The sequence below is a fragment of the Podarcis gaigeae genome (genome assembly GCF_964106915.1).
Source record: "Podarcis gaigeae genome assembly, chromosome: 4".
Taxonomy (NCBI): domain Eukaryota; kingdom Metazoa; phylum Chordata; class Lepidosauria; order Squamata; family Lacertidae; genus Podarcis; species Podarcis gaigeae.
The window spans coordinates 103,132,680-103,160,570 of NC_139677.1; the positions used below are offsets into that span (position 1 = coordinate 103,132,680).

A 27,891-nucleotide genomic window follows, 5' to 3' on the forward strand; every position below is an offset into this window, starting at 1 on the left:
CCTTAAAATGAATAGCAGGCCATAAACCTCCGGCAGCTCCCGTGTGTGCAAGGCTATAAAAGCACAAGAAGTGTCCTGATAAGCAAACATTTGCCACCGGAATAGTAGCTGTGCAACTGAAGGACTGTTAAAATCGCTCCTGCAGCTGCACCCCAGTGCAATGCCTCCGTCCAGGGATGGCCGCTCACCATTCCTTTAAGAGCAATTCATTAGCCAGCTAAGTTCTTTGCTCCCGTTTGGGCTGGCGGCCCTGGAATCCCAACCTGCGATGGAGAGATGGTGCCGCGTGATCAAGGTGCCAGGGCAACTGTCAGGCTTTTATAAGGCCACTGAGATTCAGGTGGGCTCCTTCCACCATCTGACCCCTCCGAACCTGGTGGTTGCAGTACCACCTACCAGCCACATGCAGCGGTGGCGCTGCAGCATAGCCAACATTCATATTCCCTGATCCTGCCAGGCAGTGTGTGGTTATAGGTTTGCTTAGCTTATCAATCAGTTCTTCCCCAAGCGGGGAGTTTCGGCTTGGCCAGCCAAGGAGGCTCTGGGACCCTCATGACCACAGGCAGCTAGGAGCAATCTGACTCAGCTGGACTGCAGATTTTAGCCTACATTGCAGGGGGTTGGGCTGGATGACCCGTGGGACCCCTTCCAAATCTACAATTCTGTGATTCTAACATAAGTCTTAGGAAACCGAGCCTTATGAGGGAACCTTGCCGACCCCTGCTCTAAGTTGAGCACTGCTTTTCTGTTTATACGGTCAATTTGCAACTTGCCTGGGGCTTACATCCTTGAACCACACCCTTGGAACTGCCCCATGTGAGCAACCTCACCTTTCTTAATGTGCCATCCTGGAAAGGTCTTCTTCTACCGTATGCAAGGCAGAGAGCTTTTAAGTTCTCCTCCTTGCTTAAGAGGCTCTGGAAGGCTCTCACAACATCTCACAGGACCAGTCGAGATCTCAAGGGATTTGCTGGATGTTTTTAAGCAGAGGTTGGGTGGCCATCAGTCACGGGTGCTTCAGCTGAGATCCCTGCATTGCAGGGGGTTGGACTGGATGACCCTCGGGGGTCCCTTTGCAACTCTACAATTCTATAATTCTATGATTTCACGAGAGCCTCCCAGAGCCCTGTGTGCCAGTCTGAGAGCTGCAAAGGGGCTGGGTGTGGGCAGGGTGACTCCTGGCCGACGGAGGCCGTCTTATCCTCTGAGGCAGCGGAGCAATATCCACGGAAAACGATTTGTCTGCCTGCCGCTGACTTGTTTGCAGTAGATAACAGCCAGGGGCTGTAAACAGCCTGGGGAGGGCATTAATCTGCTGCTGGCAACTGGCACCTCTCCCAGACTGGCTGTCGGGTTGCAGCCGAGTAGCCGCAAGCGCACCAAAAAGGGCTGGCACTAAGGAGGGAGAAGCAGAACAGCTGCCTCTGGTCATTTAGGAGCTGTGGTTGATGCAGCGCTACGGGATGCTGGCGCTGGTGGGAATTATAGCGCAAAGCACTGGGAGGGCGCCAGGCTGGGAAAGCGTTCTCTAAACCTCCTCGGGGAGATTTCAGCTCTTAGATTTCTCCTTTCTGTCCTAGTCCCGCAGTCACTGCAATAGAGCAGGGCAGCTGAGCGTGCATTAGCGGCATATGTAGTTTAATGAGTGAAACAGAATAAAAGATTTTGAGTCATGGGGGTGTGGAGAGTATGGTCTTTTGGTTGCTATTTTGCTAATTCTGTTAATTATTGTTTCATCGATCGTAAATGCTGTCTTGATTTGTTAATCATATAACAAGACTTTTGCTTTAATTGCAACATTTAGCTCATTTTTTGGTTGTTGCTTTCTTTGCAGTGTTAATTATTCTATATGATTTGTGACGTATTTGTGATGCCCTATTATGTTCTACCTGCTATTTCTCATAGAATCACAAGAGTTGGAAGGAAACCTGAGGACCATCTAATCCAATTCCCTGCAGTGCAGGAATATGTCATAATCACACTATAACCAACTAAGCTATTATAAGGTGCTTTGGGAATCATTTGAATGAGAAGCAGCATAGAAATATAATTGATCCACCCACCCACCCATCAATTCCTCTTGCTTTCAGGTCTCAGTGGTGGTGTAATAGTTAAAAGTGTCAGTCTAGGGCCTGGGAGACCAGGGTTCAAATCTCCACTCGGCCGCTTGAATCTCACTGGGTGACCTTAGGAAAGGTAGGGTATTAGTAAAATAAGTAAATGAAATCAATAGCTACCTGAGAAGGCTGCCCTTGACCTGCAGTGGCTTTGACCAAGAAGACTGCATATTGTGCTTGGGTTGGAAGAATGGCAGATGAAAGTTATAGACTATATGGGACTGGCAGAAATGACTGGCAGAATCCGTGACCAGGGAAAAGAGACGGCTGAAGAAGATTGGAAGAAATTTAAGGACTATCTTAAGAAACATCGCAAGATTATTGAATGTTAGAACGATGTTGACTTAGAAATTAAGGGGTTTTTAGCTGTAATGATTATGTATAAGAAAAGGAAGATTAAAAATTAAATCAGAAATTAGGGGAAGGATTTGCTGAATTGGCTTGATTAGAGATTGGAATACAGAGAGGGGAGGTACGAGGAGGTCGGGAAAGTAAGGTATACGACTATAAGGGAATGAAATTATACTTGTTATTTGTTTTGTATGTATGTCTATCTTATTGTCATTTTTGCTTTTCTTTTTTTCTTTTTTTGTTGTTTTTTTTGATATTTAAGTTGTTGAAAACTTTAATAAATATTCATATTGTGCTTGGGTTGAACAGACCCTTGGCCTGTTTTTGACAGGCGTTAGCGAAGGGTTATAAAACTTTGTATCTTGTATCCACACAGCAAGAGTGCCTTTATGGGTATCTCTCTATCTCTGTGAGGTCACTGAAGTGGATGCACTTTATAGGTCCAGATGGGACCAGGAGAACATGCCGCAGTCGAGTGAATCGTAACTCAGATAACAAGTTATTTATGCAGAGGGAGAGCCATCGCCTTCACCATAACTGGTTTGTTGACGGTGGCAAGTTGATTTGCAAGTGATAGACCGGCGGCCGCAGATAAAGCAGGGCAATTTGGAATCATTATTGGCAGTTTTGCATCCTTTCCTCTTTCCAGCAGAAACACAAAGCCTCTTATTTTTAATAAAAACCCTCAATAACATTTGGACAAAAACAGATTTAACAGTTACAGCGGAGGAGCAGGTTTGGAACCACCACTCCCTTCAATGCACATGTATTTTTTTTTTCCTCACCAGGGTCAAGCTAAAAATAAACAGGTTCTTCAAATCCCTGCAAAACCTAGCTGTGAAGGACCCCAATTGACTAGCACCTGTGACGTCACACAAACACCTGCACCGTGTTCGGCTATTGTACATTCTCCAGTCAATATGGAGAATTCTCTCTGCTCTGTATGCATAGCCTTCAAGAAAAATGCTCTTTCCCTGTCCTGGAGTTCAGAGGTGTGTAGTCTGTGGCACCCACCCCGCAATCCCAATCTGTAAAAATAAAGTAAAAATAAACAAATAAAAGGTACAATCAGAAACCACGACCAGGAATTAGCTGTTGTGAATTTGACTGACACAGCTGTGGCTGAGTGAGCTTGTGAAAAGCGAAAGGCTTTGTGAAAGGAAATTTGAGAGTGATCAGACCAGCATTTTCACGTTAAGACCGAGAGGAAAGAAGGCAGCAAATGGGCTGAAGTTGTTGGGGATTTTTTTTCTGTATGAGAGTGCAATCATAGAATCATAGAATTGTAAAGTTGGAAGGGTCCCACAGGTCATCTAGTTCAACCCCCTGCAATGCAGGAATCTCAACACGCTGTCCCCCCTCCACTTTGAAACCATACCAGAGCCAGCTTAAAGGTAAAAGGTAAAGGGACCCTTGACCATTAGGTCCAGTCGCGGACGACTCTGGGGTTGCGGCGCTCATCTCGCATTACTGGCCGAGGGAGCCGGTGTACAGGTCATGTGGCCAGCATGACTAAGCCGCTTCTGGCGAACCAGAGCAGCGCACGGAAACGCCGTTTACCTTCCCGCCGGAGCGGTACCTATTTATCTACTTGCACTTTGAAGTGCTTTCGAACTGCTAGGTTGGCAGGAGCAGGGACCGAGCAACGGGAGCTCACCCGTCGTGGGGATTCGAACCGCCAACCTTCAGATCGGCAAGTCCTTGGCTTTGTGGTTTAACCCACAGCGTCAGCCGCGTCCCAACAGAACCAACTAACTTTGCCAATATGCTAGCGGTTTCATTGCTGCACCACTAGGACTATATTTGTAGTATATTAAAAGATGGGAAAATAATGAGAACATTACACCCGATACGATCTCTTTCTTGACTAATAAAATCAGCATCACATTCTCCACTATAGCACAACTCTTGCGGAAGATGGTAACGCAGGTGTTACACTGCAATCTCTTTATATGAAATCCACCCCCCACATAGAGATGATATAGCTTACCCAAGCTTTCCCTCCTGTGGCAACTCATGTGGTGGGTCGTTGCACGTCAGCCGGGTTTCCCCATCCAGGAGGTAGATATACACTCTTTCCTGAGGGTTAAAGAGCACAGATTGTTATGCCGTGTTAAGCCATTGCAGAATAAGTCACAGCGACTATCAATTAGCTACTGGGCTAAGTTCATGGTGCTGGTTTGCGTGAATAAAGCCCAGTACAGCTTGGCACCAGAACATCAGAAGAGCCCTATCTTCCTATATACATAAAAACATAAGGCCGTCGTCACGCAGCACCCAATGGAGGATTTGCAGTGCCTCCTCAGAATCCTAGATCCACATGAAGCTCAGGCACCCGAAAAAGGAGCTGGCTGCTTTTCCCAAGATGAAACAGAGCTGCTTCTGGCTCCAATTAACTCTGATTTGGACATCCACATGAGCCTATTAAGTGTGTCAGGGAGGCTGGCAAAGGAGCCCAGGAGACGCCAGGCCATTAGCGCTGAGGCTCAGCCGAGAGAAGAGGGGGATTGTGGAGGGCAGGCGACATGTCACAGTACCCAGGCGCTGTTGGCACAGCTTTCCGGAATAAAAACCCAACTTCCTGCGTGCCTCCACCCCACCCCATGCCCCAGATAGCCAGCGTCTTGCAACCTCCCGGAACAGATTAATACTATTTTGCTGCTAATTGTCTCCCAATGTCTTCACTACTGAGGAGCCTCACAATTAAATCCTCTTCAGGGGGGCTTAGCTGAATGGGCTGGTGTGGCTGTTCTCTTGACAGACTGGCTGTTCTTACCTCCCTCTCTTCTTATTCAATTGCATTGTTTTCCACTGCAGATGAAAATCATTTTCCCCAAAACAAATTTGGGAATTGCCGGGGGTTGGACTGGATGACACTTGAGGTAATAAGAATAATAATATTTATACCCCGCATATCTGGCTGGGATTCACCAGCCACTCTGGGCGGCTCCCAATGGAACACTAAAAACAGAATAAAACATTAAAAACTTCCCTAAACTGAGGTCCCTTCCAATCGCACAATTCTAAAATCCTAATGGTCCAGGGCATGCATAGGCAAACTTGGCCCTCCAGATGTTTTGGGACTACAACTCCCAAGATCTCTAGCTAACAGGACCAGAGGTCAGGGATGATGGGAATTGTAGTCCCAAAACATCTGAAGGGCTGAGTTTGCCTATGCCTGGTCCAGGGTGTGGCCAGAAGATGCTGGGCGCCCCAGAAGCAATGCCATCTCTGTGACATAAAATCATAGAATTGTAAAATTGAACGGAACCCCATGGGACCATCTAGTCCAACCCCCTGCAATGCAAGGATCTCAGCTAAAGTACCCATGGCAACCTCTGCTTAAAAACCTCCAAAGAAGGGGAGTCCACAACCTGTTCCACTTTGAAATAGATCTTACTGTCAGTAAGTTCTTCCCACCACAGTGGTACTTATTTATCTACTTGCACTGGCGTGTTTCTGAACCGCTAGGTTGGTAGGAGCTGGGACCGAGCAACGGGGGCTCACCCCATTACAGGGATTCGAACCACTGACCTTCTGATCGGCAAGCCCGAGGCCCTGTGGTTTAACCCACAGCGCCACCAACTTAGATGGCTTTAAAGTAAGATTGTTACTGTTACCCCTGGACAGTTAAGTCCAGTCAAAGGCGACTATGGGGTTGTGGCGCTCATGTTATTTTCAGGCTGAGTGAGCTGGCGTTTTTTTGCAGACAGCTTTCTGGGTCAGGTGGGCAGCAGGACTAAACCGCTTCTGGAGCAACAGGACACCGTGATGGAAGCCAGAGCTCATGGAAACACCATTTACCTTCTCACCACAGCAGTACCTGTTTATTTACTTGCACTGGTGTGCTTTCAAACTGCTAGGTTGGCATTAGCTGGGACTGAGCAATGGGAGCTCACCCCGACGCGGGGATTCAAACCGCCGACCTTCCGATCGGCAAGCCTAAGAGGCTCAGTGGTTTAGACCACAGCGCCACCCGCATCCCTTGTGTATGCCCATGGGTGATGCACATCGCTGCACCATAGCTGTGGGCAGATGGGGTCCCCAACCCCAGAACTCCAGGCCTGCTGCAGACAACGAGGCAGAGAGGCATGCTGAAGTCAGTAAGCGCAATTCATGCCAGTCGAGTGGGACGTGGAGCCATTATCTTTAGCTAATATCGGAAATAATGCAGTCGCCGCTGAGTGATTTGACGTCCTGGTGCCACAGAAACATGCCCTCTGTTTTGTTCCGCCTCAGCTGTTCCCGATCTCTGAGGCCCTGATTTGTCTAAATCACCCCTTCCAGACAAATGAAGGGTTCAGCAGTCTCTCTCCAGGCAGAGCAGTGCCTGCAAATTGCTCGCTCTCCATCCGTAATAGTAACGTCCGTAATGAAGCTGTGCTTAATTTGGCCATGGAGACGGGCACTTTGCGACAGGGGAGCAGCGAAGCCGAGCCTTGGAGGCTGGGTGGGAAGGAGGCAGCGGACGTGATGCTGCCACGCCGGGGGTAGAGGAGGTGGAGATTGCTCAGGATCGAACCATCAGGACCTTCGTTCATCTAGCTTAATACTGTCTACACAGACTGGCAGCAGCTCTCTGGGATTTCAGGCAGGGCTCTCTCCCAGCCCAACCGGCATAAGCCCCATGGGACTGAACCTGGGACCTTCAGCAGAAATAAGCATAATCTATTTATTTATTTATCCTATCTGTATAACACTTTTCAGGCAAACATGCATTGCTGTTGTTTAGTCATTTAGTCGTGTCCGACTCTTCGTGACCCCCTGGACCAGAGCACGCCAGGCACTCCTATCTTCCACTGCCTCCCACAGTTTGGTCAAACTCATGTTCGCAGCTTTGAGAACACTGTCCAACCATCTCGCCCTCTGTCGTCCCCTTCTCCTTGGGCCCCCCATCTTTCCCAACATCAGGGACTTTTCCAGGGAGTCTCCTCTTCTCATGAGGTGGCCAAAGTCTTGGAGCCTCAGCTTCAGGATCTGTCCATCCAGTGAGCACTCAGGGCTGATTTCCTTAAGAATGGATCAGTTTGATCTTCTTGCAGTCCATGGGACTCTCAAGAGTCTCCTCCAACACCAGAATTCAAAAGCATCCATTCTTCGGCGATCAGCCTTCTTTACTGTCCAGCTCTCACTTCCATACATCACTACTGAGAAAACCAGAGCTTTAACTATACGGACCTTTGTTTGCAAGGTGATGTCTCTGCTTTTTAAGATGCTGTCTAGGTTTGTCATTGCTTTTTCCCCAAGAAGCAGGCGTCTTTTAATTTCGTGACTGCCTACAAAGCGGTTTATGGCAACAAGTAAAACATTCCAGAATATTTTTTTTTAAATGCAGTTACGGCTACCACCTCATGCCGTCCTAGAATTGTAGAATCAGGAGGGACCTCCAAGGGTCATCTAGTCCAACCCCCTTGCAATGCAGGAATCACAGATAGAAAATCCCTGACAGATGGCCAGCCAGCCTCTGCTTTAAAACCTTCAATGAAGGATAGTCCACCACCTTCCAAGGGAGACTGTTCCACTGTTGGACAGCTCTTACCCTCAGAAAGTTCTTCCAAATGCTTAGTCCGAATCTCCTTAAAGCCATGGGTTCGAGTCCTACCCTCCAGAGCAGGGGTAAGCAAGCTTGCTACTGTATCATATATCCTCTTTACCAGCTCCTTCAACCGTTCCTCATCAGACTTGGTTTTTCCAGACCCCTGATCTTCTTGGTCGCCCTTTTCTGCACACCTTCCAGCTTGTCAGCATCCTTCTTAAATTGTGGCACCCAGAACTGGACACAGGACTCCAGGTAATCTTATTGTATTAACCACCTTGGTGAATTTTATGGATCTCACACCATGTAGCAATCTTCAAAAAGCAGCACAGCTGTCTTTTTAAACTAATAAATGGCCTCAGCAGGAACCCAGGTCCTTTGAGAGTAGGGACAACATTCTTCTTGCAGTTTGTGTGTGACACACAGACATTGACTGTTCCTGGAGCATCACCAGAGGGCAAAGCAGTGTCTCTGGGCTTTGTGATTTGTGTCAGTGAAAATAATAGCACAAATGTCCCTTTTCTGAAAGGCCTTTACTTTGATAGATGAACTTTGCAGCGTATGCCTTAAAAACAACTGCGGTTTGTTTCAGATGGTTTCCCCCCACGATTTTTTAAATGTTTCATGTATCGATTGGCAATTGCCACAAGAGCCTTTCTTTTCACTGTCTTGCAACTGAAGTATTGCAACGAAAGGGAAAAAGCTAAATAAGGCTAAAAGGATTCTTCAACACCTGCTGGATAGCCCAGGCCGAGCAACAGAGAAGAAATGTGTTATTAAAAAGAAGATCTCTCCAAATTTCTCTAGCAAGTGAGCCATGCTGCACTCTGGGAACCAGTTTTGATCTTTTTGTTTTAGATTTCTGGGGGGTGGGATGGGGGTTAAGCCCTAGAAATTAATAAATAGTAGGGTTTTGATTATTTGGGGCGTGAAGGGAGAAATACAGGTTGAGGGAATTCCTGGGTTAGCCTACGCAAAATGACCTGGCCAAGATACAGCCGTTAAGAAACAAGAGAGGGACTTGATGACAAGATGAAATTGCATAATCGAATATAAATATTGGTTGGAAATGGCTGTGTATAGTGAATACTTATCTACTTTTAACATTTTCACTTTTGATCTTTTCCTCCTACTTCTTTATTTTCTCTTTGTTCTTTTTCTCTTATAATTTATCTTTCATTTCTCCTCTTTATTGTGAATAGTATTTTATAGAGGTATAAATAACTGTAAATATGAAAAGAGGCAAAATGTTTTCTAATTTTTCCCTTGGTTACATGCATTTTCTCTTTCTTTTGTATTTTCTCTTTTTGTATATTTGTATTTTTTTCTAATTTGTACTCAATAATATTTATATGAAGAAAGAAAGAAAGAAAGAAAGAAAGGAAGGAAGAAAGGAAGGAAGGAAGGAAGGAAGGAAGGAAGGAAGGAAGGAAGAAGAGAGGGCCATTGAGGACCATTGGCAATGTGGGAGAACTGTCCTCCCCACTTGCCCTGAGGTGTGAACAGAGACTGGAGGTTTGGAAGGTAGCCAGGGTAACTGGGTGAGAGGTGACAGGAAAAGACAGTTCTTAGCAAGGTGTGCTGGAAGAGGAAGGAAGAGGAAAGACTGGGCTCCATCTTGGGCAGGCTGGCTGAAGGCTGGCTGGCTGGAAGAGATGCCTTGGACCCCAGGACTGCACAAGCCCCTCTTGAAAGGACCATGCTGTAAAATCAAGGCTCCTTCCGTGCAAACTGAAGGTGTAAATAGGGGACGAAGCCACATTTCTTAAAGCTAAGACAGTCTCCGCTGTGTCTCAATTCTCCAAAGGACCACAGACCCTGGGTGAGTGCCTGGAACCCCCTGGACTCTTGCCACCGCTCAGCAGATAGAGGGGGAGGCACTAAACTTTTGTAACATTATTCTGGGATCTAATTTAGCGGATCACCCAGGGCTGTGGGCACACCAGTGGCGTAGCGTGGGGGGTGCAGGGGGGGCGGCCACACCGGGCGCAACATCTGGGGGTTAGGGTTAGGGAGCGCAAATCCACGGGTTAGGGGGTGCAAATTACTTGCCTTGCCCCGGATGCTGACAACCCATGCTACGCCACTGGGGCACGCAGAACAGTTGGGTTGTTTTAATCCCGCTTTTTAAAAACGGGGCCGCCTTTTAGATTTTGCAATGCTTTGCTTTGTGATGGTTTTAAACGTATATTGTTTATTTATTGCTGTAAGTCATTTTGGGTTGCACCGGGGGTGAGGGAAGCATTGAATATGTTTAATGAAGAATAACCCTTTCTACCTCTCTCCAAATGGCCCATGCAAATTTCATCTTTTCCACAAGCACTTGGACCTTATCCCACCTACAACAAAGCCAGATATACACGTCGCTGCATTCTGTCAGATTCAGCGCCCTAGTGCCTTACATTAGACTGTAAGCTCCTTGGGGCAGGGATATGATTGCCCTCTCCCCCTTTTCTTTTCCAGTAGAATGCCAAGTATATCAGCCACGATGTGTTCACAACAAGAGCTTCAACACTTCAATGATTCTTCAATGATTCTTCAACATCAAAAAGGATGGACACAGGGGGAAGGAGGTTTAAGGGTGGAGGCACCCATGTCAAAGGGGACCATGTCACCCTGAAGTTCCCCCAAAGGCACCAGTTCCGAATCCTGTCCTTGCCACGAACTCACTAGGTGGCTGCAAGCAACCTCACTCTCTCTCGTAGTACAACCACACTGGGAATATTGCGCTGGTCACCGGATATTGTAGTGTTGAGAAAGGTTCAGGGTGCCCATATGATCAAGGAGATGGAGAAAGTCTTTCTATGAAGGAAGTCTGCTGTGCCTGGGACAGGATAGTAGTTTATGACACGAGAAAGTAGACAGAGAAAATCTTTTATCCCTCTCTCGTGGTCACCCAATGAAGCTGAATGTTAGTACGTTTCCAAGCACAATTCAAAGCGTTGGTGCGGACCTTTAAAGCCCTAAATGGCCTCGGTCCAGTATACCTGAAGGAGCATCTCCACCCCCATCGTTCTGCCCGGACACTGAGGTCCAGCTCCGAGGGCCTTCTGGCGGTTCCCTCCCTGCGAGAAGACAAGTTACAGGGAACCAGGCAGAGGGCCTTCTCGGTGGTGGCGCCCTCCTTGTGGAATGCCCTCCCATCAGATGTCAAAGAGAAAAACAACTGCCAGACTTTTAGAAGACATCTGAAGGCAGCCCTGTTTAGGGAAGCTTTTAATGTTTAATAGGTTATTGTATTTTAATATTCTGTTGGAAGCAGCCCAGAGTGGCTGGGGAAACCCAGTCGGATGGGCAGGGTATAAATAATAAATTTGTTGTTGTTGTTGTTGTTGTTGTTGTTGTTGTTGTTGTTGTTGTTGTTATATTCAGGACACATAAAAGGAACAACTTCTTTGTGCATAGACTATGGAACTCCCCGCCACAGGAGGCAGTGATGGCCACCAACCTGGGAGCCTTTAAAAGAGAATTGGACAAATTGATGGAGGAGGAGAGAGCTTTCTGTGGCTTCTGGCCACATTTGCTTTGCTCTGCATCAGCTTGACCTAGCAGACTCTTCTGACATTCCCATCCCCCCCAACACCCCATATATATCACATGGGGATTATTAATAGTGACCTACCTTACAGGGCTGTTGTTAGGATTGCAAGAAAATACTCTAAACCTCCGTAAAGTGGTTTATCAATTGCCGCTGTCATCATCTAACAACCTCCAGGGCAGCGTGCTTAAATGACGGCGATGGCACTACATCTTTCTGAGGAACGCGGCTGCATCTCTTGCCTATATTTATCTGAGCCATTGATTTATTTGGGAGCTGACAAGGACTTCCGCTCAATTTCACGCTCAATGAAGCTCATTACAGAAGAGGCGCTTTGCTTCCACCCGAAGGAGGAGACGATAACCGAGTGGCGCGATGCCAGAGTCCCAGTTGGCACCGACGGGGACAACCTGGGGAAGATGTTAAGCAGGTGGGAGACGGGCAATTTGGGGTGATGCACACAAGCGGATGCTGAACCAGGTCACTGCCTTTGCAATTGAAGTGGGAGTCCCCACTGCTTAGGGCTAGTCCTTCGCAGTCAGTGGGCAAACCTGTGTCATCTTCCAATATCAAAAGGGCTGCAAAGTGGAAGGTGGTGCAAGTTCTGCCACTCCAGGGCGGAAGATCTGAATCGATGGATTCAAATGATAAGAAAGGCGATTCTAGCTAAACTATAGGATAAACTTTCTGGCGGTAAGAGCTCGCTGACAGTGCAACATCTCGCTCTATAGGCCGAGGGAGCCGGCGTTTGTCCGCAGACAGTTTTTCCGGGTCATGTGGCCAGCATGACTAAGCCTCTTCTGGCGAACCAGAGCAGTGCACGGAAACAACGTTTACCTTCCCGCCGGAGCGGTACCTATTTATCTTAGAAGGTGGCGGACTCTCCTTCATTGAAGGTTTCTTCATTGAAGGTTTCTAAACTTGGGATGCGGGTGGCGCTGTGGTCTAAACCACAGAGCCTATGGCTTGCCAATTGCAAGGTCAGCAGTTTGAATCCCCACAACTTGTTTGGTCCCAGCTCCTGCCCACCTAGCAGTTTGAATGCACACCAAAGTGCAAGTAGATAAATAGGTACCACTCCAGCGGGAAGGTAAATGGCGTTTCCATGCACTGCTCTGGTTCGCCAGAAGCAGCTTAGTCATGCTGGCCACATGACCCGGAAGCTGTCTGCGAACAGACGCTGGCTCCCTCGGACTATAGAGCGAGATGAGCGCGCAAACCCCAGAGTTGTTCGTGACTGGACCTAACGGTCAGGGGTACCTTTACCTTTTTAAACAAAGGTTGGATGGCCGCCTGTCAGAGATTATTGAGCTGTGATTCCTGCATTACAGGGTGGGGTGGGGTTGCAGACTAGATGACCACTGGGTTCCCTTCCAACTCTTCTATGATGAGCTAGGAGTGGGTTGCAGCAGGACCAGAGGGCAATTTTGGAATTGTCTGAGTCTGTTTATATGGGAAGAAGCGGCCCTTGAGGTCTTGCCATCCTGAGCCGTTTAAGGCTTTATAGCTCCTAGGGCTTGCCGATCGAAAGGTCGGCGGTTCGAATCCCCGCAGCGGGGTGCGCTCCCGTTGCTCGGTCCCAGCACCTGCCAACCTAGCAGTTCGAAAGCACAGCAAAGTGCAAATAGATAAATAGGGACCGCTTTCTAGCGGGAAGGTAAACGGCGTTTCCGTGTGCAGCTCTGGCGCGCCAGAGCAGCGATGTCACGCTGGCCACGTGACCCGGAAGTGTCTTCGGACAGCGCTGGCCCCTGGCCTCTTGAGTGAGATGGGCGCACAACCCCAGAATCTGGCAAGACTGGCCCGTACGGGCAGGGGTACCTTTACCTTTACTAGCTCAAAACCAGCACTTTGAATTGGGGCTGGAGACTAATTGGCAGCCAGCGCGGTTGGGCCAGGATTGGTGCAATATGCTCTCTGTAGATGAGTGTGGCCTTTGCTAAGGACCTCTGAACTTCCCTGGAGTGGAGAGAGGATGTTTGTGGCACCACGAGTGCCTTTTGACTTGTGTAGTGCATTTTGTGAGCCAATAATTGAGTGGTTTCAGATTTAATTGGGTTTTTTTTACCTTGTTCTCCAAAATATTAGCTTAAAAGATCTGAGAAGGGAAGAGATACTCTGCCTCCCTTTCCAGTAGTCTTTGTCGGTGTTTCCCCTTATTTACTCTTGTGCTCGCAGTATTTATAGACTGCCTCTTGACAGATGTTCTCAAGGCAGTTTGCAAAATGGCATTATATTGGAGGGGGAAACTATTACAAATTAAACATCTTTGATAAAACTGTTTCAAAAGAAGCATCGCTGGCAGCAGAACACACTCCCAAGGCCTCTGTGGAACAGAAACATCTTTGTGCACCTCTGGGAGAAAAGGAGCGAAGGCCATTCTTCCCCAACCTGGTGCCCTCCAGCTGTTTTCGACTACAACTCCCATCAGCCCTGGCCAACACAGCCCTTTTGGACTACAACTCCCATCCGACCCAGGAAACACAGCTGTGTGATGTTTTGCCATTGGGTGGCAGGATTAAGAAGCTCAGCGGTAGAGGATCTCCCTTGCAAGCAGAAGGCCCTGGGTTCAAGTCCTGCTGGCATCTCCTGGAAAGGCTGGGAGGAGGGACTCCTTGCCTGAAACCCTGGAGAGCTGCTGCCAGTCTGTGTAGACAATACTGAGTTGTATGGACCAGGAAAAACTTTCTGACAGCAAGAGTTGTTTGACTGTGGAACGGTCTCCCTCGGGTAAGCTGGGATCTGTGTGGCTTGTTGGTGGGAAGGTATACAGAGGAGGGTGGCCACGGTGGAAACTGAGCCTTATGAGGCTTATGAGAGAGAGTTGAAGGAGTCGGGTACGTGTCATCTGGAGAGGAAAAGACTGAGAGGTGATCGCCATCTCCAAATATCTCAAGGGCTGTCACACGGAAGATGGAACTAGCTTGTTTTTGCTTCTCAAGAATAGAGGACTTGAAGCAAGGTGTCAGGAGTGCATTCAGGAGCCAGGCCCTGTGACCAGTAGGGCTTCGCAGGACTGGGGCCTTCCTAAGTTTGTTCGGAAGAAGCAAGGCGCGGCCGCACAGGCGCTTGGTAACCTGGTGGCAAGAGCCGGGAAGGGATATAAGGTCTGCATTTCCCTTCAGCGCTTTGCCACAACAACACGTTTCCTGCCTCGCTGTGTTTGGCTTCTTACTTCCTGATCCTCGGACCTCGGCTTCCCGACTCCCTGCTTCTCGACCCTCGGACCCTTGACTTCGTGACTCCCTGCTTCCTGACCCTCAAACCCCTGGCTTCTGGACTCTGGTTCCTGCTCCCACCCCGCCATCTTAACCCCGGTCCCGATGTCCTCAGCTGGGACTTCGATCACCCGTAGACCGGACTGTGACACAGGGGCTTCAAGTTACAGGAAAGGAGGTCCCAACTAAACAGGAAGAACTTTCTCACAGTAAAAGCTGTTCGGCAGTGGAACGAAATCCCTGGGGAGGTTGTGGGCTCTTCTTCCTTGGAGGTTTCTAAGCAGAGGTTGGGTGGCCATTTGTCATGGATGGTATAGCTGAGGTTCCTGCAATGCAGGGGGTTGGATGATGCTTGGGGTCTGTTTCAACTGTGCACTGGACTCTCCACTATTGCTGACCAGGGTAGAGGGTCTCCAACATTTATTTATTCCATTTACATCTCACCTTCCCCCTGAGGAGCTCAAGGGAGCAGGCATAGTTCTCCTCTCCCTCCTCCTCCTCTCCATTTTATCCTCATGTGACTGGCCCAAGGTCACCCAGTGAGATCACCATGGCCAAGCGGGGGATTTGAACCCTGGTCCCCAAGTTCCTGGTCCAACACTCAAACCACTGCACTGCACTGCCTCACTTTACATCTGTACAGACCTCCCCATTGCTGGGCGACTCCCTTCAACCAATCCCTCATTCATAGTCCCACATATGCTGTGGGGCGGGGGGGAAAGGAGAGGGAAATTCCCCCTTTGGAGGTGAAGTAAAAAAATTAAGTTTTTTATATATAAAATTATATATATATAATTTTATATATAAAATTAAGTTTTTTATATATAAAAAATAAATGTACCAAGCAAACACGTACATCAATATATAAACCACATGTCTGAAGCAGCACAGGAAAACAGCCCTGGAACCATTTTTTACTCCCAAACTGACCAAATGATTTCTCTGCAAGGTCAAGGAAAATGGAAAAGTCTCCCCATTGTCTTTTCCTTCACAAATCCTGTCTTAAGGGTATGTCTGTGTATGAATAGGGTGTGAGCCTGTGGCCTGGCTCAGGAACGAAGTATTTATCATGACAAAAGACTGGCCAGGCTCCCCAGCCTATCCAATCAAGTAAGCATTAACAGGTAACCTGCCAGACAGGAGGTAAACAACACACTCAGATTTCTGTTGTAGACAGCCCTTTCTGTGATGTAGGTATGATGTCTTGGACTCCAGGGCGGGCAATTTAAAATGTCTTATAAGGGTGGGCTGGTTGGATAGTGTTTTCGAGGTTACCAGCATGAGTTTGACCAAACTGCGGGAGGCAGTGGAGGACAGAGGTGCCTGGCGTTCTCTGGTCCATGGGGTCACGAAGAGTCGGACGCGACTAAACGACTAAACAACATAAGGGTGGGCACACCTGTTTCTGGGTCCTCCTCCTCCTCCTGCGTGTGAGGGGAGCACCCTGTTGCAACAGTTCAACGAAGATCAGGCTTACTAGCTGCTTTGCTTCTCAATAATCTCTGGTTGGCCTCTGTTATTTTCTCCGACCGATGGAGAACCTGCCAAGGACTCTCTAAGGGCTCTTGTGTCCCCCATAAGGGAATAAGGGCAGATTTCCGTTTATTACAGAGGTCACCAAAATCTTGGTACAGGAGATTCCTGCATTGCATGGGGTTGGACTTGATAACCCCCAGGGTCCCTTCCAACTCTGCAATTCTATAGTTCTATGATTTGAAACCATTCCCAGTTCCTTCCCTTCTCCATCTGTGCTTTCTTCTACCTTCTCCCCTCCCAGACGCCTTTCGGAGTCCGTCTGATGACGGGTTCTGCAATCTACGCAATGCACACCAGAGGGGAACATGGTGGGCGGACACTTAGGTTGACCAGCTTCAAAGAACTGGTCATTGTTTGTCGCCTCTATGAAATGAGAGGGCTTGGAAGAGGCTTCGGGAAGCTGTTAATCTCTCCTTCTGCACGGAGGCAGGGTTAATTAAAGCTAAGCTCTGCCTGTCCAGTTGAGGAATGGAAGCCCCATTTATAATCTGCTGTTCTGCCGTGTGACATGTGAGGAAGGAAAATGCAAATGCAGCCCAGACCAGTCATTTCCCACCCAAATGATTCCACAGGCGGAAAATGTCGTTATACAAATCTGTAGATTACACCATTCTACGGCGCGACTGCCTTTGGCATATAGTGTCCTGTCCTGACCTCCTCTTCTCAGAAAGGACTCCATCATAGCCAGGGCCAGATTTAGGTTTGATGAGGCCCTCAGCTCCTGAAGGTAATGGGGCCCTTTCTATGTCCAGCTGTCCTTTGTCAGCAACAAATTGTTGCTGCTTTTTGTGTTGAATATATGCTCTATGGTAATTTATGGACCTAATAGGTATCTCAAGCCATTTGACACTGTAAGGTAAAGGTAAAGGGACCCCTGACCATTAGGTTAAGTCATGACTGACTCTGGGGTTGCGGCACTCATCTCGCTTTATTGGCCGAGGGAGCCGGCGTGCAGCTTCCGGGTCATGTGGCCAGCAGGACTAAGCCGCTTCTGGCAAACCAGAGCAGCGCACGTGAACACCGTTTACTTTCCCACTGGAGCGGTACCTATTTATCTACTTGCACTTTGACGTGCTTTTGAACTGCTGGGTTGGCAGGAGCTGGGACCGAGCAACGGGAGCTCATCCCGTCACAGGGATTCGAAGCACCACCCTTCTGATCGGCAAGTCCTAGGCTCTGTGGTTTAACCCACAGCGTCACCCACGTCCCTATGTGACACTGTATGTAGGTTTTATTTTATTTGTTTTTTATCTTATATTTTGGAAATGTACATCCAGTTTTCCTTTCCTTTAATTGATTTGGGGCCCCCAAGAGAGTGGGGTCCTAAGCTATAGCTTGTTTAGCTTATACGTAAATCCGGCACTGGTCATAATGCTGGGGGAAGCTCACAAAAGGGCAACCAAAATTATCAAGGGGAAGCACCCCCGAAAAGGAAAAGCCACGGGATTTTAGTTTAGAGAAGCTGCAATGTCCCACAGATGAACACTTGACTCTTTGCCTTTACGTCCTCAAAGACAACATGTTCCACTGAGGTGGCAACCGAGTGATGAGTGTCCGGTCCGCTGCAGTTCATTGTCACTTAAAATGCCACCACTGGGTGCTGTGGTTGTCACATGAGGAGTTGCGGCAGCCATCATGTGATACGCGCAAGCCAGCCCTTTGTTGCTGTTCCACATGCGGTCACCCACTTGGCAGTACCAGGCAGGTTTTCCTGTTGGCATCAAGCCTGTATGGAGTGACAGGTGTTGCTAATTGAGCCATTGTGTGGAGCAACAGTTGTTCCATAGACAGGCCAGCTAACCTGCCTGCTTCCCCCCCCCCCCCTTTTGAACAGGTGATCAGTACCTGCGCTGAGAGCTTTGCGCATTGGTTTCTGGCAAACAAACGCTCCATGCATAATGCCTGCTGAGCACAGATGCTAACCCAAAGGATGGAAAGGAGACCACTGATTCATGCCATTGCTGTGTACTTGGTGGCTAAGAGAAGTGGGTGGCACTGTGGCCTAAACCACTGAGCCTCTTGGGCTTGCCAATTGGAAGGTCGGCGGTTCAAATCCCCACAACGGAGTGATCTCCCACAGCTCTGTCTCAGCTTCTGCCAACCTAGCAGTTTGAAAGCATGCCAGCGCAAGTAGATAAATAGGTACCATTGCAGCGAGAAGGTAAACAGCATTTCCGTGCACTCTGGTTTCCGTCACGGTGTCACATTGTGTCAGAAGCAGTTTAGTCCTGCTGGCCATATGACCCGGAAAGCTTTCTGTGGACAAACGCCGGCTCCCTCGGCCTGAAAGCGAGATGAGCACCACAACCCCATAGTTGCCTTTGACTGGACTTAACCGTCCAGGTCCTTATATCTGGTGGCTCCAGCCTCGGGCTGGATAGGCGCGATGGAGGCAGAACTACAGGACTAGCAACAACCCAATGCCTCTCTCATCAAACTGCAGCCCAAGGCCTCTTCATTATTCGGGTTGCAAGCTTAAATTAACCGATGAGTGCAATTAACTGATTAAGCTCAGATGCAGGAAGTGTTCGATGTGCTAGGAATGATTGCCTCCTGATCAAAGATGTTGGGCATATTTTTGCATTGTTTCCAAACAGAGCTGGCCCACCCATGAAGCAAGCGGAAGGCATTGACTCAGGCTGGGGCCCTTGGGAGGGCTGGGAAGAAGGCTCAGAGCCAGGGGATTGGTGGTGGGGCGACAATGAGTGGTCGGAGGGAGAAGAGGGGGCAGACTGGGAGAAGAAGGCGTCAGAAGCTGAAGGAGCAACAGGCTTAGGTGAGCAGGAAGAGGCTGGGGCAGAGAGCAGTTCAGACTCAGCAGCAGGAGCAGAGGGACCAGGAGACAGAGATGAGGCCGACTGCTTAAGACTCTCCCCTGCCTGCTGCGAAGATAGGACTGTTGAAGGTAGGACTTGAACCAACAGCTTCAAGTTACAAGAAAGGGGATTCCCACTAAATATCAGGAAGAACTTTATGGCAGTAAGACAGGGGTCAGCAGACTTTTTCAGCAGGGGGCTGGTCCATTGTCCCTCAGACCTTGTTGGGGGCCGGACTATTTTTTTTTGGGGGGGGGGAATGAGCGAATTCCTATGCCCCACAAATAGCCCTGAGATGCATTTTAAATAAAAGCACACATTCTACTCGTGGAAAAACACGCTGATTCCCAGACCATCTGCGGGCCGGATTTAGAAGGCGATTGGGCCAGATCTGGCCCCCAGGCCTTACTTTGCCTACCCATACCGTAAGAGCTGTTTGACAGTGGAACAGTCTCCCTCAGAAGGTTGTCAACTCTCCTTCCTTGGAGGCTTTTAAGCAGAGGTTGGATAGCCACCTGTCGTGAATGCTTTGTCTGAGATTCCTGCATTGCAGGGGGTCAGACTAGATGACACTTGGGGTCCCTTCCACTCTATGATTCTATGACCCTCCCCCCCTTGGATTCCCAAGACACACAGAGGGATGAAGAGGGCAGAGCAAAGAGAGACTTGACGAAGGAGCCTTCAGGAGGCATCAGTGGTTTTAGTAAAACACCAAAACCGGTCCTTCAAGCCCACCCATGGCCTGCCCTGACTGCCAGCAGGTCTCCAGGGTCTCTTAGGCAGAGAACCAGGACAGCGCACTTTCCCTTCAGCTGCTATCAGATGACCCCTTCTTAACTGGAAATGCTGTCAGGGATCACACCTAAGATCTACTGTGTGTAAAAAATGTACATTATCTGCTCAACTTCTTTTTCCCTTTTCCCCTTCCTGCTTCGGTGTACAGTGGTACCTCGGGTTACAGATACTTCAGATTACAGACGCTTCAGGTTACAGACTCCGCTAACCCAGAAATAGTACCTCGGGTTAAGAACTTTGCTTCAGGATGAGAACAGAAATCTTGCTCTGGTGGTGCGGTGGCAGCAGGAGGCCCCATTAGCTAAAGTGGTGCTTCAGGTTAAGAACAGTTTCAGGTTAAGAACGGACCTCAGGAACGAATTAAGTTCTTAACCCAAGGTACCACTGTACCCAGTGGTCTATATGGGACTGGCTCTCTCTCAAGGACCTCCACAACCACCAGCTGCAGACAGGAATGCAAGTTGGTCTCTCTATGGAGGGCTTTCCATCAAAGCACCGTTTCCCACAGAGGAGGTGCCTTTGTTTTTGCAAAAGACAGAGCTCTCATCTTGAAGACAAACTTTTCCACAGCTTCCTCCAAAAGGGTGCTACAGTGTGTACAAGTTTTGCAAACGGCGTTAATTAAATGTATTTAATTGGGCAAGGGCAGGCTGAAAGATCTGCAATAATTAGCTGGCACGGACACAATAACACATTCGTTATTATTAATTATTTTGGCACCCACTTGCCAGGAAGTGAGTCAGAACATGAAAGCGACGTCTGCCGACTGGAGGGGGAAGGGGGGGATTTGAGGGAGTTGCCCGATAATTGGTGGGTTGAAAAACTTCCTACTTTACATTTGTCTGGCGCTTGCAAGTGTTCTGGAGACTTTGCACCGGCGTTGACTAGCTGCAGAGCTTACAACAACCCTGTAAGGTAGGTCAATATAAGAATCCGAAGGACCTAGGGAGAGCTTGCAGGATCAGGCCCCCTGCAGCCTTGAAAGTGCCTCTGTGACTCTCTAACACAAGAACAGCCCCTGCAATTATCTTTTCCAGCAACAAGGCAAGGGGATTTCACTCCCACCCCAATGCAGCAAAGGAGTCTCTCTCAAAGCTGCAAAGCGTGGATTTCTGTTTTACAAAGAATAGTCATTCTGATCTTGGCTTTTTGAAAAGAATTTAATTAACATGCGCACTCACACAAAGCTCCCTTGCTAATAATTGCACTGCGTGAAAACAGCTAAGGGGAGAATGAAAACGTCCTTATTTATTTCTCTCCCTCTCTATGCGTGTGTGAGAATCGGGGACAGAGAGAACATTATTATTATTATTATTATTATTATTATTATTATTATTATTATTACAACTTATTACCTACCCATCACTCCAAAGTCTCAGGACAGGTTACAACAATGGAAACACATTCAGCATGATATTACACAATATTCTGAAAACAGTCTATACTACACCCCCCTCAACTCCTGCTGATTTTTTTTTTTTTGAAATAAATATTTCTGAACAAACTTTAGCCCCTTGGCTTCCGTTTGGACACTATCTCCTTGCCCGCTGGGGAAAAGCAAGGACCACTTTCAAAATCATTTATTCTCTGACAAGCAAGCTCTGTCTTCTCTCAGACACTTTTTCTGCACTCGAAGCATTAATGCGTTTTCCTCACTTCGTTATTTTTTTGGGGGGGGTTGGCAATATGTGTGTGTGTGCTCCTTCTGGAGCTCTTTCTTCCCCGATCCCCAAATATTTTAGTTTTTCCACTTATTTGCAATGGTTATATACTCAAGGACCGCACCCGCCACAGAAGCACCAAATGTCTCTGTTGAAACAGCTTAAATTAACAAGAAAAAGGTGGGTGCTAAAAATACACACCTCAAGCGTCAAAAGCGAGGCTGAGAAGGTGCATCTACAACAGTTGCCGAAATCTGTACCATGAAGGGGCCAGAGGCATCTCTTTGGGGTGGTTGTTCTACAGCTCAGGGGCCACCATGGAGTAGGCCATAGGTAGGCAACCTAAGGCCAGGGGACCAGATGCAGCCCAATCGCCTTCTAAATCCGGCCCATGGACAGTCTGGGAATCAGCATGTTTTTACATGAGTAGAATGTGGGTTTCCCCAGCCACTCTGGGCGACTTCCAACAAAATATTAAAATACAGTAATGCACGAAACATTAAAAGCTTCCCTAAACGGGGCTGCCTTCAGATGGCATCTAAAAGTCTGATAGTTGTTGTTCTCTTTGACATCTGGCATGAGATCAGTTTAAAAAAATCATGCATTGCATGGTAAAAGTGGATAGAGATTCCCCCCCCCCTTCCTCTCTCTTAATACCTCAAATGAAGCTGGTTGTTGAAGTTTTACAGCAGCGAGAATGTTGATTGCACAAAATTGGAAGCCTGGAGAAATACCAACTAAAGAACAATGGCAAGAGAAGTTGATGAACTATGCAGAACTGGCAAAAATGACAGAAAGACATATATATATATATATATATATATATATATATATATATATATATGAATGAAGTTTTAGGCCAGCTAAAAGGAAGTCTTCCTTCATATTGTTGTCATTTCATCGTGTCCGACTCTTCGTGACCCCCTGGACCAGAGCATGCCAGGCCCTCCTGTCTTCCACTGCCTCCTACAGTTGGGTCAATTTTATTTTGGTAGCTTCGAGAACACTGTCCAACCATCTCGTCCTCTGTTGTCCTCTTCTCCTTGTGCCCTCCATCTTTCCCAACATCAGGGTCTTTTCCAGGGAGTCTTCTCTTCTCAGGAGGTAGCCAAAGTCTTGGAGCCTCAGCTTCATGATCTGTCCTTCCAGTGAGAACTCAGGGCTGATTTCCTTCAGAATGGATCGGTTTGATCTTCTTGCAGTCCCTGGGACTCTCAAGAGTCTCCTCCAGCACCATAATTCAAAAGCATCCATTCTCCATCGACCAGCCTTCTTTATGGTCCAGCTCTCACTTCCATACATCACTACTGGGAAAATCAGAGCTTTAACTATACGGACCTTTGTTGGCAAGGTGATGTCTCTGCTTTTTAAGATGCTGTCTAGGTTTGTCTTCCTTCATGTAAAAAAGGTAAAGGGACCCCTGACCATTAGGTCCAGTTGTGGCCAACTCTGACGTTGCGGCGCTCATCTCGCTTTTCTGGCCGAGGGAGCCGGCATACAGCCTCCGGGTCATGTGGCCGGCATGACTAAGCCGCTTCTGGAGAAACCAGAGCAGCATACAGAAATGCCGTTTACCTTCCCACCGGAGCGATGCCTATTTATCTACTTGCACTTGATGTGTGCAGTTCAACTGTGGAACTCCTTTCCGAAGGAGGCAATGAACTATTGATGGCTACTAGTCACAATGGCTCTCCTCTGCCCCCACAGTTGGAGGCAGCAAAGCTCCTGAATAAAGTTGCTGGAAACCCCAGGAGGGGAGAGGGCTCTTGTGTTCGAATCCTGCCTGCTGATTTCCAACACGTATCTGGCCGGCCACTGTGAGAGCAGGATACTGGACTCAATGGACTCCCATGGGCCTGATCCAGCACGCTCCTCTTATCTTTCTAAGGGAGCAGCGCCGGTACAGCCGCAGCGCGGTCGCCCGTGCCGCCTTCTGGAGGAGCTCATAGCTGAGATTAAGCACTAAAAGACTCTCTGTGAGGGAGGGGGCGCTGCACAAGGTGTTATTATTATCCTGCGGCATTAATGCTGTAATGCCAGGAGATTAGGAACACAATAGTTTGGAGACGCAGCAGGGATTTGGCATTGTTGAGCGCTGCGCTATCGGGGAAAGAGGGAGGGAACGCGCGGGCGATTAGCAAATGTCAGAAAGAATGATTTCATGTTCTGAAATGGCTAACAGCACATCAAAGCAACATGCCCACAAGGCAGAGGACGGGGATGGATTTAAAGTGGTACAAGCACATACTCACGCCGTCACTTCGGGACGTTTCCAAGGTGACCTTTGCTTTTATGTCTGGCATTCGGAAGATGCAGGAAACAGTCTTAAACCAGGTCTGTCTCCCCATCTATCCTGCAGTCCATCCATCTGCATTTAGAGCAGGGCTGGCCCAAGACATTTTGGCACCTGAGGAGGACCACGAAATGGCCCCTTCCCAGGAAAGATCTAGTCCGGGAACAGGTGGGGAATAAACTTCTACAGGGTTGGGTGGGGGCCTCGGTCTAGAATACCTGAAGGAGCGTCTCCACCCCCATCGTTCTGCCTGGACACTGAGGTCCAGCTCCGAGGGCCTTCTGGCGGTTCCCTCGCTGCGAGAAGCCAAGTTACAGGTAACCAGGCAGAGGGCCTTCTTTGTAGTGGCACCCGCCCTGTGGAACACCCTCCCACCAGATGTCAAACTTTTAGAAGACATCTGAAGGCAGCCCTGTTTAGGGAAGCTTTTAATGTTTAATAGGTCATTGTATTTTAGTGTTTTGTTGGAAGCTGCCCAGAGTGGCTGGGGAATTATTATTATTATTATTATTATTATTATTATTATTATTATTACCTCAAAGCGTCTCACAATCTGCTTTCTCTTCCTCCCCCACAAGAAACACTCTGTGAGGTGCATGAGGCTGAGAGACTTCAGAGAAATGTGACTGGTCCAAGGTCACCCGGCAGCTGCATGTGGAGGAGCGGGGAAGTGAACCCGGTTCACCAGATTATGAGTCCACCGCTCTTAACCACTACATCATCCTGGAAACCTGGGTTGTGCCTTATCAAGCATGGCTGTTACAGCAAAATGCAGGGGATGAAGCAGACAAGGAGGAGAGGAGGAGGGAGCCAAGAAGAGGGAAACAGTGGCATAACAACAACAACAACAACAATACAGTGGTACCTCGGGTTAAGTACTTAATTTTTTCCGGAGGTCCATACTTAACCTGAAACTGTTCTTAACCTGAAGCATCACTTTAGCTAATGGGGCCTCCTGCTGCTGCCGTGCCACTGGAGCATGATTTCTGTTCTCATCCTGAAGCAAAATTCTTAACCCGAGGTAATATTTCTGGGTTAGCGGAGTCTGTAACCTGAAGCGTATGTAACCTGAAGCGTCTGTAACCCGAGGTACCACAGTACAGTCATACCTCGGGTTACAGATGCTTCAGGTTGTGTTTTTTTGGGGGGTTACAGACGCGCCAAAACCCAGAAGTACCAGAACGGGTTACCTTTGTGCAGTCACGCATGCGCAGAAGCGCTCAATTGCACTTTGCACATGCACAGAAGCACTGAATTGCAACCTGCATGTGCACAGTTGCGCCGCTGTGGGTTTCAAATGCTGCGGGTTGCGAACATGCATCCTGCACGGATCACGTTCACAGTCCGAGCGTCCACTGTAATAGGCATGGGTTGGCCTCAGACGCATGGCAAGCTGGCATGTGCAGGTTTTAGGAACAGGTGGGGGTCACTGAACTGCATCTTCCTTTGGTAGTAGATTGCTTTGCAAGACAACCTGAGCAGTTTCTCCCCTGTGTGGCACACATTAGCTCAGGAAAGACCTGAGCAGCCACGCAGCATTGCTTTGCTTTGAACTGGCCAGCTGAACTCTGTGACCTGAGTAATCCCCAAGGAGCTGCTGGATCAAAGCACAGCCTCACAGCTTGCACTCTGCTGAACCTGAGCTGCTTCTGAATCCAACTCTAAGGTCACGCAGCCAGATCTTCCAAGAGGTGCCACGCTCGGAAGAGAGGGAGAAGAGTGTTTTTCTGGCTCTTCAGCCTCGCAGTCTGGCCACGGGAAGTGTCTTGGAACTTGACAAAATGCAAATATGAAAACGCTGTGACTAATTTTTACTTTCATCATGGGTGAACAGCCGGGTTGTCAATCATTCCCAAGAATATTAGTGCATTTATCAACTGAGATTTAATATGCATGTTTCTAAACAGTCATAGAATCATAGAATCATAGAGTTGGAAGAGACCACAAGGGCCATCGAGTCCAACCCCCTGCCAAGCAGGAAAACCCCCTGTCAATGGAAGCGTCTTTTTCAGATGTAGATATGTGAGATATTACTTAAAATTTTAAACACAAAAGCTACCACTTATTGCTTAAAGGAGGAGATACGGTATCTCTAAAACTCCCCCCCCTCTCCATTACCTGTTATGGAAACACACCTGAATTGAAATGGAAAGACAGGTTGAAATAAATAAAAAATTGTCCAGTAGCACCTTAGAGACCACCTAAGTTTGTTCTGGGTATAAGTGTTCATGCGCATGAAAGCTTATACCCAGAACAAACTTAGTTTTTTTTTTATTTCGACTGCATCAGACCAACATGGCTACCTACCTGAATCTAGAATCATGAAAGACAGGTGTGCCCTTAACCAAAGCCCTGCAGAATAAAATTGGCCCCCTCCAATTAATCAACACACATTTCAGTTGATTAAGCTGCTGGCCCTTATTGAGGAGAGGGAACAAGAAGAGGAGGAAGAGGAGGAGCTGCAGGTCAGTGGCAAAGGGAATGCCAGGTTTGTTTCGAAGGTCCCGGGTTCAAATCTCGACACCCCCAACTGAAAGGATCTCGGGTAGCAGGACAGCAAAGCCCTCCAGCCTTGAGAAAGCAGCTGTCCATCCCAGCAGACAATGCTGTTGTTTGCCACCCCAGTCTCCAAGCAGTGAGAAATTCCAGGGCTTCCAGGAGCTTGCCCTGGTGTTAGGTTTCCTTGGAATGAAGGTCAACAGAGACTGTGATGACTTTAGGATATCTGGATTTATTTACACACACACACACACACACACACACACACAACCAGAGCATAAGATGAAGGTGTTCCCAGCATTGACACCCCAACAGATCTTGCGTCTCCATTAGTCAGATCTTTGGATCTAGCACAGATCACGCAGGTCTCTGTGCATCCAGCTCCCCGCCTGCTTTCAAGCTCAGCTCACACATATTTCCCACAATAGTTCTCCTACTTAGCAGGCAGGTGAGTGGGGTGGAAGAAAGCACACACACACACACACACACACACACACACACACACACACCCCAGCCTGGAGGGCACCATTCCTTAGCTGTAGCTTTTGCAACCTAGCTCATTTTGGGATGTTGATGAGGACACTTAAGTGACCAGCTAAGGCCATTGTCTCCCAAAAAAACCTGCCTGACCAGTTCAGCAATAGCATCCTCTCTTAGATGCTAACTCCCACTGGGTACAGGACCCCATGACCTGCAAGGGGCTTGGGGCATCACCCAGACTGACCCCCTCCAAACCCACAACAATACTGAAGAAGATGGATCTAAACATAACCGAGTAGAAGGCAGTTTCCGGTGTTCTAGCCAGGAACATGAAGGCAAGCAAATGAAGTTCTGTGGTTCAGAATCTCCAAAGATCTGCAGACAAAACCTCCAAAGATGCTTCAAAGCAGACTGGGACCTGTTGAGATTTCTATTCCACCTTAAGAAACAGACATGTGGAATTGTTACATGCCACATGTCTGTTTACATTCCAGCACAGTAAGCTGGGAACTTCCATTGTGTATAGCTTTTGCTTTTCCCGTTCTCTCTGAGACGACATGAGAGAGAGACGACATGTTTCTTTGTCCTGATTTATGATTAATAAATCTGTAGTTGTAGTATGCTTCCACAAGCCTCACGCCTATTCTGTGTGCGCAGTTCTCTCTGCTAATAGCATGCCCTGGCTTTGAAGCCCGGGTCGCTGATTTACGTCGGAGCATGGGCCGATGGAAGGAGACGGCACAGCTGGGGCTTGCCAGCTGGCCTCCCGGCCCTCTGCACCTGAAAACTCAGTTTCTGTCAAAAGGGAGCCCCCTCCTCCCTCTGGCCATTTCAGCTGCACAGATTAAGCTAGAAGGGAAAGGAAGTTGCCCGTCCTCGGGCCACCCCCCTCCTAAAATAAAAGCTGGCTGCTCTACTTACCACTTTGGGGAGCACGGAGGCGATGGCATCTTTGATGACTTCCCGGAGACTGGAGACATCAATGACAGAGCCCAGGCTCAGCAAGGCATCCTGGGAGAAAGGGGAAAACAGCAAGAGCTTTAGCACAGGA

General features: G+C 48.2%; 1 protein-coding gene across 4 annotated transcripts in view; it reads right to left on the bottom strand.

Moving 5' to 3' along the window:
- The window catches only part of PDE2A (phosphodiesterase 2A), a 374,843-nt gene that overhangs the window by 84,995 nt on the left and 261,957 nt on the right, over positions 1-27,891 (bottom strand). For all 4 annotated transcript variants that reach the window (XM_083736325.1, XM_083736326.1, XM_083736327.1 and 1 more), the window contains 2 exons: positions 27,762-27,851; positions 4,459-4,547 (listed from right to left, as the gene is read on the bottom strand). In XM_083736325.1, the coding sequence (XP_083592451.1) occupies positions 4,459-4,547; positions 27,762-27,851 (179 nt within the window). The remainder of the gene's footprint in view (positions 1-4,458; positions 4,548-27,761; positions 27,852-27,891) is intronic.